Genomic DNA, 12,134 nt, shown 5'->3' on the forward strand with positions numbered 1-12,134 from the left:
ACAGGACTGCAAGAATGCATAAATTACATTGAATTAAAAAATGCTCCCCATGATGTGCCCGCACCAGGACTGGCATGTCAGGTGTGCGCTTTTCAGAGCAGCTGGATCCACTTCTCAGCCATCACCCAGCTTTGTCAAGCAGTACATCAGGCAAATCAAAGTGACTCCAGCGTGGCGGAGACAAGTCACATGGATAATAGGAAGTGAGTAGGACCAGAGCCCGACTGTCCCCCCCGGGCGGCAATACCTCAGAGACAAATGCAGAGCGAGCGGAGCCATCACAGACTGATCAAACCTTTCGCCCCTGCCTACCTGCCTGCCGGTGCTGCTTTGACCCCGGACCTCTGAGGCACAGACGACAGACATCTGTGAATGAAAGTGTCATTCCGGACATTTTGAGCTGGTAGCAGCGCAGCAGCCTTCCCCCAGCCCTGGGTAAACATGTTTTCTAGGCCATTAGCATTTGTGGAAAACCGCTCAAACCTCTCCTTTTTCTCCAAAGGTCAGTTTACAGCATCTGACTTAAAGGGCTGGTCTTTGTCTTTTTGCTGCTGATCAAAAAAGACACATTTGACTTTTATTGGGCTTTTTATTATTAAATAAAAAATATGCTTGAACATCATCTTTTCTATTTTGGTAAAACACCCTCCTCGGAAAGAAATAGTTGATGTTTCCATTTGCCACTGGAATACTTTGGCTTTTACAGAAATTCTCAGGGGATTGTCAGCGGAAGTGAAGTTTCAGCTTTTCTTTCATCTCCCCCCCCCGCCCCGCCCTGTTACAGCATTTAAAAAGAATAAAATTGTGAACAAAAAAGTGGCAACAAAACCCCCCCCCACAACTGAAAAATCAACTGCAGGATTCCAGAGGGCTCATCCGAAATACAGATGCAATACCTGAAAATGAATGGAAAAGAAGATGGGCTGCCATTTACTCTGCTAGTACGGCACCAAGTGTACTGTGATGGTTTCTACCACAGCATATACTGAAATGTCTGGCTGCAAAAAAACCCCACCCCAACCCACTCACAAATTGTTTTCTCTTTTCATAATAGCACCTCCTGCAGATGGCAGCACAGTCTGTATAATGTAGCTGAACACGCTCACTCCCAACAGTTCAGTTCCTGGCAGTCAAAGATAAGATCATGATTTAGGGGCAAATCCAGATCACGTATACCCACGCACACATGAAAGAAAAGAAGAAAAAAAGAAAAGAAAAAAAATCACATAAATTTCAGTGAGAGCTTCACTGTCCCATAATGAAACGGATTTGCCTTCTAAGGCAGTCAAGATTAAAGTAGATTTTCTGGTCTGTTACTGGCATTTTCCCCTCACTGGCCAGAACTACAGCTGCAAGCTCAAAAGCAAAGCTGAGGGAAGCATGTTCAGGGACCAGACGTGGCCTTTGCCAGACTGCTGTGCTGCCCGCCAGACAGGCAGGGACAGGCAGAGCAGGGCTCTGCTACTGGCAGAGCAGCTCCTGTGGAGCCTGGAAGACCTGGGTTCTTCAGGTGGTTTTCTGCCACCTCTAGAAAGAGATTTAATCTCTCTATACTGCAGGTCTCCCTCTGTGAAAGGTGAATACACTTGTCTCAGCAGCCATTACGGGCCGGGTGCGACAGCCCTCATGGACGCACTGCTTCCACTTGACCCGTGCATGAGGGAAGGTTGAGGATGCTGTTGTAAGCCAAGGTAGACTGTACAAACGCCGAAGGTAGGCAGGTTGGGACTTTCATCTAACCCCTCCCCAGCACTCACTTTATGGTAATTATTTAAAAAGCAGGTGTAAAGAAAAATGGTTTGCCTCCAGGTATATTTGCCATTGTTGCATTACCATAGGAGCACCACAAAAGGCTTTGGATAGTTCAGAGCTTTGAGCGATGGGCATCATTGCCACAAGGCAATGTCCCTGTGAGTCATCACCAAGGTTATCCTGTATGTGAACAAAAGAGGGTGGATGACTACAAGTGTGAGCAAATTCAGGTAAATGAATGTGACTATCTGAATGGGAGCTCCCATTCAAAGCTGTTCTCAAAGGAGCCCCAGGGAAAGAGTGCATCTGCTGCCATAACCCATCCTTTCCTAATATGACGATTCATGTAAATATTATGAAGAAAATAAATAAAGACTAATAAATATAACAATCAGATTCTCTCTATAAGTGTTTGGGAAGACTGAGCAGTGTGAAACAAACCTAGCCTAGCTGCAGCAAGCTTTGTGTTTGCAGCTGTCTCACAACAGTACGTACAACTCTCTTTTCCAAGGACACACTGGAATAAACACAAATGTAAACGGATCCTAGAAGTAAATCCAGCCACTCTAAAGGAAGTTGAACACTGCACTACCGTACACTAAAATATTCTAGTGTGATCCAAGATGAGGTCGTCTACCAAAGACCCAAGTAGTCTATTGGGAACATTCAATTGGGAGAAAAAAAAAAGACAAATAGTATATCTAAGTGGGATTTTTGGTTGTCCTTTATGTCATGATTGCCACGTTCACACTGCCATATTAAGACTAAATTATATGATGCATACTGACTCAGAGGGCTTGGTCTACAGCCATGCGTTATTTCAGACAAGGTTCATTTACCCTCCTCTACTCGCAGTTGGTGGAATCTTGTTCCTTTTGCTTGCAGCAGCTTCTTATTTTAGTGCTATGAAAAACAGCCATCATGCCAATAGGTTTGGAGAACCATCAGCAACGTGGAAGTTGTATATAAAATGAAGACAAGCTACATAAAATAAGAGGTTTCAAATTCTGAAAACCTGATTGCTGTAAAACACTTGGAATGAAAGAAGAGATTTCAAAGCAGAGATGGGCACTAAATAACTTCCAGTTAAAGTGTTTCTGGAAATCACTGCCCAGCAAAAAACACTTTTGGCAATAAAATCCCTCTTTTAAAAAGCAAGTAAACAGAGACCTCCTTGGAAACCCTGCCCCTACTTCACTTTGCCCCAACGGTCCTCACGGTTTTTCTGGTGCCTGCATTCACTAAGCCAGCTTCTAGTTCCTGGCTTTTACTGTTTCTCTCCATCCCTCTTAACACAGCTGGGAGCTCACTGGATCAGTAAGATTTCTCTAAGTAGGCTGCTACAATGTAATAGTAAGTAATACCAAGGAGGGCCCCACGTGAAGGTACCCAAGTTGATGGTGGAACAATTAAGTGGTATCTAGAGCAGGAAGCGGGCAGAGAGAAACTTTAGACAACATTCCTAGGCACTGGGATGGCAAAAGCAAAGCCAGCTGGACAAAGGAACACTGACCCTGTAGTTTTAGAAACCGAGCACGTCCTCCTCTGCTTCCTTAACAAAAACTAGGAGCCTGATGTTAGTTACAGTAATCATGCAACCTCTAAGCACCTGCAAAACCATCTACTCAACAGTAATAAATAACAGGCAGCTCCTATGCAGCATTACTTCTCAAATGATTGAGCAAAACTGACAATGGAGTGGCTTAAAGGTACACCTCATGGAGTATTTCAGATACAGATTTTGCCTTCCTGTCTTCTCCAAAAGGCCTTCCACCAAGACCTGACCAAATGCTACGGCTCCTTCCTTGCCCCACAGCTGCCAGAGCAGTCAACTTGCACACACCTTCTGGGCACTAGACCATAGCTGCCCTTAGACTACTAGCTTCCAAATGTCCTGGGTTTCATCCCACTTGCAAAATGGGGTCACAAGCTCCATTTCACACATGCTTTTGACGAAACAGAGAGCATTATGTCTGGTGAGGACACTAGAACACCGGCCTGGAATATGTGCTCTTTCCATGTGGAGTTCAGTTCTTGCACAACTTCTACAAAGAGAAGAAGCGTATAAAAAAATGTGATGCTTTAAAAATGGTGAGAGCTGTGACTATGGCTTCCCCCCCCCAGACACACACCTCCATCTCAAGAGTAATAAATCAGTTTGATTTTCAGTATCCACTGAAACAAGCTAATTCTGGCACAAGATCAGCAGAGTATGGTTTCAAATGCAAATACACAGGCTTCTTTTTCTTTGTTTTTTTTTATTTCCTCCTTTTTCCGTGGCAGTTGACTGGCAAGAGACAGAAGGAGAGCTCTGATATTTTTTTTGGTCCCTGAACTTTTAAACTGGCTATTTGCACAACTGCCTTTCCTGCTTACGTGAATTAGCAGACACATATTCGGCCCTACCTCTTTTTAATTATAAACATACACAAAGATCAAAACAATCATTTGAAATATACCATAGCAGTCTTTGATATGAACAGGGAAGATCTTAAGACTTTTGGCAAGAAAGACAAAGGACACTGACAAGTGATTATCTCTCTCTGTTGTTGGAAGACTTGTTTGCAGACAAAATGGAACAAAACCTCCAAAATAACATCACAGATAAGCCCCAGTGGATGTTTATTTTGCCCAAAGCAAAAAGATGATGATGTGTGCCAGCAGCAGCATATCAGGGGGTTCTTCGTGTGACAGCACATCTGCGTAACTTTAGCCTGCTTGAAGCGAGGGGACAAAGGAACTGTAATACTCCAGGTGGAACCAGATACATTTAACCTGCGACAGAAATGTCACACAGTGCACGAGGGGGGATGCTGCATTGCTAGAGATCAGTAAACAAACCTATTCAAGCCTATCCAGAAATGATAAAAACAATGAGCTTGTAATCCCAATCATTAAAGGGAGAGAAGGAAGAAACTGTGAAACAGCGTGTCGTGGCTCCAAACGAAGCAGGAACAAGCAAGCCGCGTCCTCAGCCATGCAAGGGCTTGTGAAAATCTTACCTGTGTGATCCAGGACAGGGCTGTTGGCACCGCAGGTTTGGTACAACGAAGCAAGGTCCTTTGGAATGTATGTTTTAAAGATATTTAAAACGTCCAAACGTTTCTCATGCCCGTCTGATCCCAGATCCTGTTTGCTGGAGTGTAAAGCCGGAGAAACTCCCGTGCCACCAGGCTGGGGCTGCAGCAAAGGACTTGCTCGTGCTACTGCTGTGCAGTTTGCCAATGTCCTCATCTCATTCCCAGCCTTCATGTGAGGCTCCCTCTGAGGCACCAATGGCTCTTCGTGTTTAGTGTACTGCTCGCTTTTACACAGCGGATGATACTGTGGCGGTGGGCTGAATTTGGCCTTCATGGAGTCGGATGCACAGTGCTTACCTGGAGGGGCAAAACTAGTACTTCCTTGGGGAACCATGTACTTTTCCACTTGCTTACTGTTGGTAGGCTGTGTGTTAGGCCTGGATATGACCGTCTGGGTAGGCGTTACGCTTCTGCTATAGGCTCCCATTTGCAAAAGTTTGGAATTCGCTTCGTATTTACTTTTTTGTTGTGCCGCTATGCTGTATTGCTCCTGGGAATGGTTTAACTTGGGCTGCCTGTACCCATCCAGACCTGATAAGCGTGGACCACAGTGGCCAAAGGCATGACCGTCTTTTGACTGATGCGTACTCCCAGACTTCGCAGTCATCCCGACAGAAAGAGAGCTGCTTTTGGAGCCTGGCAATGCACTTGGCACTTGAGTGCGCCTAAATCTGGCAACAGGCAAAGGCTGACATTCCTTACCACCAAGAACAGGAGGGGGGCCAGTACGCCCACTCCTTGCCAGGAAGACCAGGCTGTTTTTAATACTCTTGAATCCGTTCTGTTGAACCCAAGGGGGGACCATGGAGTTACAGCTGATTTTGTGCAAAATTCTTTTGTGCATCCACAGGACTTCAGGGTAGTAGGTCTTGTGACTGCAGAAAGGACACGGGTAGACAATTAAAGCAGCCTGCAAGGATGTATTCAGATTTTTATTGCATGAATTATCCCTTGTTGATTTTTCACTCAAATCAAGTGGAGCTACCACTTGAGCTTCAGCACCTTTTTCTAGCAGAGGATGCTCCCTGTTTAAGTCTAGTAAATTTTCTCTAGTGTGACTAGCCTGCACTTCAAGTGACGTTTTCAAGTCCATGACCATGTTTGTAGACGTCTGGCCCACACCTGAAGCAAAGCTAGCAATGCGACTGGAGCAAGGAAGCCCTTGGCTGTGGTGAAATGCTGGCATCTTTATATCTACGGAAACTTTTAGATCTTGGTATTTCGAAAAGGGCTCCTTGATGACACTTTCCATTGCTGACACCAGGGCAGGAATCTCTGGTTTTGATTCCCTGGCCTCGTTTTCTCTGGCGTTGCGGCTTCCCAGCTTCGGGAGTTCATCCAACTGAGACGTTACCATTGGGGTCTTCTCTTCAGAAAAGCTGCAGTGGTATGGCTTTTCATCTGAATGGGACAAACAAAAAAAACCATCATAGTCATTTTATGCAGAAAGGAGCCTAATAATAGAGCAGAATTCAAGATTAGAATAAGATAGCAGGAGAAAAAGCAAACTTTGGTATTAGTATCATAATGACATGCTACAGAGTAAATTTACTGTATAAGCATGAAAATCTTGAAATAAGACACAACAGCTCAATTTACTTTTAAAGATGACGGTGAAGTCTGATAAACTCTCTAATGCTGCATCTTCATGACATTTTGAAGAAAGACCAATTCAATAATATACCCATGTTAAAATTTTGGGACTGCAAGAAAAATAAACAAATATGCAACCATTTAATGCTTTAACAAAAGCAAAGATAATGGAGCCAGATAAGACTAACCTAGTTAAAGATCCGTCAGCGCTTCAATTACAAGTCCCTATTTCCAAAGGGTTTATAACTCAGCAATAAAAATTGGCTCCACATGGAGATCAAGTATATAAGCAGGTACAGCATACAGAATAAATTGCTCACTTAAGAGGGACTTTTGCAGTGGCCAAGTATAAAAGATGAGTTACAGAGGATGTAAATTTTGAATTTTCCATCCGTTAGTTTAAAGCAGATACATTTTTTTTAACATACTTTTACATTTGAGTCAAACTTTAGGAAAATTTTATGACTGCTCGATCCACTGAGAGATAAGGAATTCAACATTTTCAGCCATTTAGATTACAAAATTCAAACCAGACTTTCGATTCTTCCCATTTTCTTCTTTGCTTCTCAGCTCTCCAGAGTAAATTTATCTACCTAACACATGTCCTGGAAAGGGAACATACTGGGCAGTAATTAAAGCCGTTTAGAGGGAAAGAGAAGAGTAGGATTTGTTTTGCTGGGAGCACAGCTACCTCTGCCCGCTCTCCCGATGCTGATCTCTCAGAGCTGCTGATGAAGCCGTTGAATCTCTCCAAATCAGCTCACAGATCAATTCCACAGAGATTTTCATCACAGTAGTAATGCTTACTGCACTGAATCCACTTAACATGTAACTCAATTGAATCATCTGACAAACTTTCAGTTTCAATTAACATGCAGTTAATTAGCCACTGCCAGGCAAGTGCAAGGAGACCATGCTCCATCTAAAATGTCACCAGTCCAAAGTGATCACTGTATCCGTAGGAGGGGTGAGAATGGGAAAGGAGCGAACTGCTCGGGAGCTGCATATCCTCTCGCATCAACTCATAAAAGCCAATGCTTCAGAAAATCAAGCGCTGTTTGTTAGCGTAGTGCAATGCCACGGGCATTATTCTGCACAGCGCAATGGAAGAAGCATGTCTTCCACCGGAGTTTCACTGCAAATAAAGTCTACTTAGCCTCACCTTCAACTCAAGCAAAAAATTCTTAAGCTTTTGTTTAATTCAAGGTAATTAGGTTAAAAATAACGCATAGATTTGCAGCCTTGCAGGGCTGAGTGCTCATTCTGCTAAGATAATTTTCCTTTCAAACACTCTAAGTGGGTAAATTCAGGGGGAAAAAAACCCCCACAATCCAGAAACTTGTTTTTCCTGTGTTGCAGGGGGCAAGGCTTTGGGAAAGCACATGCCCAGCACTACTAGCCAAATTTACAGTTTGAAACAAAGACACTGCATGCAGCGGTGAAATCTGACACTGCACATCTGTGTTATTTTCAAAGCACATCTGTCAAAGCCCAAAATATTTGTGCTCTTAAATAAGATTTTAAGGCTTGTCTTTACGATCACAAGGAGTGGCTCCTTTGATCATTGTAGTAAATAATAAAGCAAAGCAAAAACAAATCATTCGGTCACAGCAGTACTCAGCAGAGACTGAACCGACCTACTGGCTAGGCTGAGCAGAGCGGGCAGAGGAGGGAGGTGTGGGACCCCCACCAGCCCTGCTCTCTGGGGGCCTGCAGAGCTGGGAGGCTCCAGCCACTCCTTGGTCCACCTGCGCATCAGCAGACACCCAGGAGTCCCAGGTTGCTTTGCGTACCTCAGATGCTCCTTTGATGCTTTCTGATTTGGTCAAAATCTACGTACCGTGCTGTTTCAGCAAAGAGGACGAAGTCAAATAGACAGTGAGGTGGCACGGGTTAGGTCTGGGCTTGGTTTTAAGTCTGGACTGTTCAGTTTAGGTCTGTGCTTGGGGAGGGAGGGAGGAGGAGGAAGTAGAGAGACAGACCACAGTCCTGTGCACCCCAATAACCATGGGTATAAAGCCTGGGACTGTAAAGCTCCATTGCTTTAGTGCAGCCATCAAAGAGAAAGGGATTTTCCAGGTGGAAAATGTAGCACAGAGCAGGAAAACGATGAAGGCACTTCTGAGGTGTATCTAGGCCTGCAGTTGCCCCAATGCTGAAGGCATATGCTGTCAGTACAATATATGAAAATTTGTAAGGTTATTACAAAACATAGCTTCTAACATCTCTTCACAGTATCTTGCTAGATTCAATTCCTCTCGTGTCTCACACGAACTGTACTGAACATACTAGGAATAATTTTAAAAGCTTAGATCAGGAGCCTCAATAGCAATATTTGTGTTAATTGTTCAAGCTGCACTTCTAGCAAAAAAAAAGAACCCAAACCAAAACCACACCCCCACCCCCCCTCCCCAAGATTTGGACGCACACGCTTTTCACCTGCAGGCCAACCCATACTTCTTCACCAGCACAAAGCACAGCCTAAGCTTCTACCTAGCCCCATCCTGCTCTCCCCCATGGACCCGACACTCCAGATACCAACACCCAGGCTGAAACGCTGCCAGGTGCCATCCTCCCCATCGTGGGTGGTGGTCCCAGCTGGGCTGCGAGCAGGGAGTAAAAGCTGGGGGCAGGGAAGAAAGGATGCAGGCCAGAGCAAGAAGAGACGGTATGCAACCTAATAACACAAGCAGAGCCTTTTTAGAAAAATAGATTAAATTTATTTCTGCCTGCTCCCAGCCGTTTGCCCCAGCTGAAAAGGGGTACTAACAATCCTTTTAAATCACTGGTATAAAATATTGCTCTAACCAGCACAGTGCAGGCATTACTGTCACCAGAAACTTTCGAGATTTTATTATGGCCAGGTCAAAGCAAAAAGCCATGAATGGGATGCCTTTTGCATGATCTCCAGGGACCATAACTCACATTCACCATTGAAAGAGTTCTTGACTAAGCATGCTCTCACTTTTTATCCTACAGATCCTGTCGTCTCCTCACGTTTGTCTCAATTCTTTTGTTTCTTACCAAAAATGGCCATTTACCTGTTGCACTTAAGAGTGAGAAAGATCCTTTTACCACATCCCTAAAGTGTTATGGTTTTTCTGTGTGATGGATACCCATCCATCTGAAGCAGACAAATGTTACAAGGTGCACAGCCAGGAGATGGCTGCTGATGCCATCTTGTGCCTTCAGTTTAGCCGTAGCTTCAAGTATCGATGGCATGGCAGACTGCAGAAGAACAAAGCAGGACAGCACGGAACACTTAACTATAGGGGAAGCCATGGTCTACAAACACAGGAACATTCAGGGACTCAACCGGTTCTTCAGAAATATATCTAATTGCCATCACTTAGTTACGTATCTGACACGGGCAGATAAAAGTGACTCCCCTTCTCCCCACACACATCCCTCTTCTCTTTCTCCCCCTCACATGCATAAACCCCACTTGTTTCCTCCCCAGCTCTCTTTCTCCAGAAAACTGAACTTCAGAACGGGCCGCCCAGCTGTTTTAATTCATGAGGCTTCCTATAAAGTAAACCAGGCTACAAGCCCGAGGACAATGAAACCATGATTTCTATTCAGAAGAGCAGAACGGGCTAGAAATTGACCCCTTTTCTGGCTAGCATTACAGCACTAGGAGTTGAAGGAAAAAGAGCAGATGTGATGTGTTTGATTTTTAGTAAACATTTGATAGTGATTTGCACTTTGAGATGAATGCTGTGGCTCAATTTGAAAACTGGCTGCAAATAAATCATGATAAAAGCAAAGGATAACATTGGAAGAAGGTGCAATATTGCAAAGATCTGTATTAGGTCCTATTTCACTTGGTATTTTCTTTAATGATCCAGAAGAGACTCTAGACAGCATACTAACTTAAATCTCCAGGAAATATCGTATTCAAAGGAGCTGCAAAAATAACACGGACAAGGAAATAATGCACAGGGACTTAGAGAGAATAAAAATGCAGTCTGAAAATAATCAAATGAGATTCATTCTGGAAAAAAGCAGGCTAAGACAAGTGAAGGGAAACAATCCAAAAAACCCATGCAGTGGGAGAGTGAAATCTGGAAAGCAGCAATGTTGAAAATAACAGATGTTACAATAGATGGCAAGTTAAATATGAGTGTACCAGGTGAGGTTCTTCAGCTTAGCTTTCACAAATAAATGTACACATTATAAAAATACAAATAAAACTACCCCTCTGAAGAAGACACATGATGGCCATGCTGGTGACATTATTTTTTGTATATATATACACACATATATGTAAAACAAAATATATATACCATAGTAATGGGCAATATGTAAAAGTCCATAGTAAGCACAATACAATGGGACATGGCAAGGGAAAAAAGGCAAAAATCAGGTTTGCAGCAGAAAATCGAGGTCTTTTATCCCATGAAAGGGAGGTCCAACAAAAATACTCAGTGCCCCCAGAATACGTGTGCAGATCTGCAAATACAGACAAGTCAGAAGGAGTTCAGAGAACTGCAACAGTAAAGTAACCAGCCAAAAAATAAAATGAAGAGTTAAAGTGTCCCTGACATGGCTGAGGTAAGATGGGAGGGTGACAGGCCAACACCTGCAGCCTCCCTAGGAGCGCCAAGATCCAAGAGAGAATTATGTCATCCTGAGCACTGGAGTCTATCGCAACCATCAGATATAAGTGCATGCAGGAAAACGCATGATTAACAGAAAAAAAATCCCAATTATGCGTATTTGAGGCTTGCAGAATAAATGTCAAGGCAAAAGGTGGAACACCGCTTGGACTGTAAAACCTGTATGGGCAAAACACAGATTATCAACGAATGGCCTTCTATGATGGGGTTACGGCACTGGTGGATAAGGGAAGAGCAACCGACATCATCTACTTGGACTTGTGCAAAGCATTTGATGCTGTCCCGCACAACATCCTTGTCTCTAAATTGGAGAGGCATAGATTTGACAGATGGATGACTTGTTGGATAAGGAATTGCCTTGATGGTCACACTCAAAGAGTTGCAGTCAACGGCTCAATGTCTAAGTGGAGACCAGTGATGAGTGGCGTTCCTCAGGGGTCGGTACTGGGACCGGCACTGTTTAACATCTTTGTCAGTGACATGGACAGTGGGACCGAATGCACCCTCAGCAAGTTTGCTGACAACGCCAAGCTGTGTGGTGCGGTTGACAGGCTGGAGGGAAGGGATGCCATCCAGAGGGACCTTGACAGGCTGGAGAGGTGGGCCCATGCAAACCTCATGAAGTTCAACAAGGCCAAGTGCAAGGTCCTGCACGTGGGTCACGGCAATCCCAAGCACAACTACAGACTGGGCAGAGAATGGATTGAGAGCAGCCCTGAGGAGAAGGACTTGGGGGTGCTGGTGGATAAGAAGCTCAACATGAGCCGGCAGTGTGCGCTTGCAGCCCAGAAAGCCAACTGTGTCCTGGGCTGCATCAAAAGAGGTGTGACCAGCAGGTCGAGGGAGGTGATCCTGCCCCTCTACTCCACTCTTGTGAGACCCCACCTGGAGTACTGCGTCCAGCTCTGGGGGCCCCAGTACAAGAAAGACATGGAGCTGTTGGAGCGAGTCCAGAAGAGTCACCAGGAAGGTAATCACAGGGCTAGAGCACCCCTCCTATGAAGACAGGCTGAGTGAGTTGGGCTTGTAGTGATAGGACAAGGGGTAATGGCTTTAAACTGAAAGAGGGTCGATTTAGATTAGCTATTAG

At 44.4% G+C, this 12,134-nt stretch overlaps 1 protein-coding gene across 3 annotated transcripts in view; it reads right to left on the reverse strand.

The window, feature by feature from the left end:
* The window catches only part of ZNF516 (zinc finger protein 516), a 104,879-nt gene that overhangs the window by 9,024 nt on the left and 83,721 nt on the right, over nt 1-12,134 (reverse strand). For all 3 annotated transcript variants that reach the window (XM_054816970.1, XM_054816971.1, XM_054816972.1), the window contains one exon: nt 4,755-6,233. In XM_054816970.1, coding sequence (XP_054672945.1) covers nt 4,755-6,233 — 1,479 coding nt within the window. The remainder of the gene's footprint in view (nt 1-4,754; nt 6,234-12,134) is intronic.

This window comes from Grus americana, chromosome 2, assembly GCF_028858705.1.
Source record: "Grus americana isolate bGruAme1 chromosome 2, bGruAme1.mat, whole genome shotgun sequence".
NCBI classification, from domain to species: Eukaryota; Metazoa; Chordata; class Aves; order Gruiformes; family Gruidae; genus Grus; species Grus americana.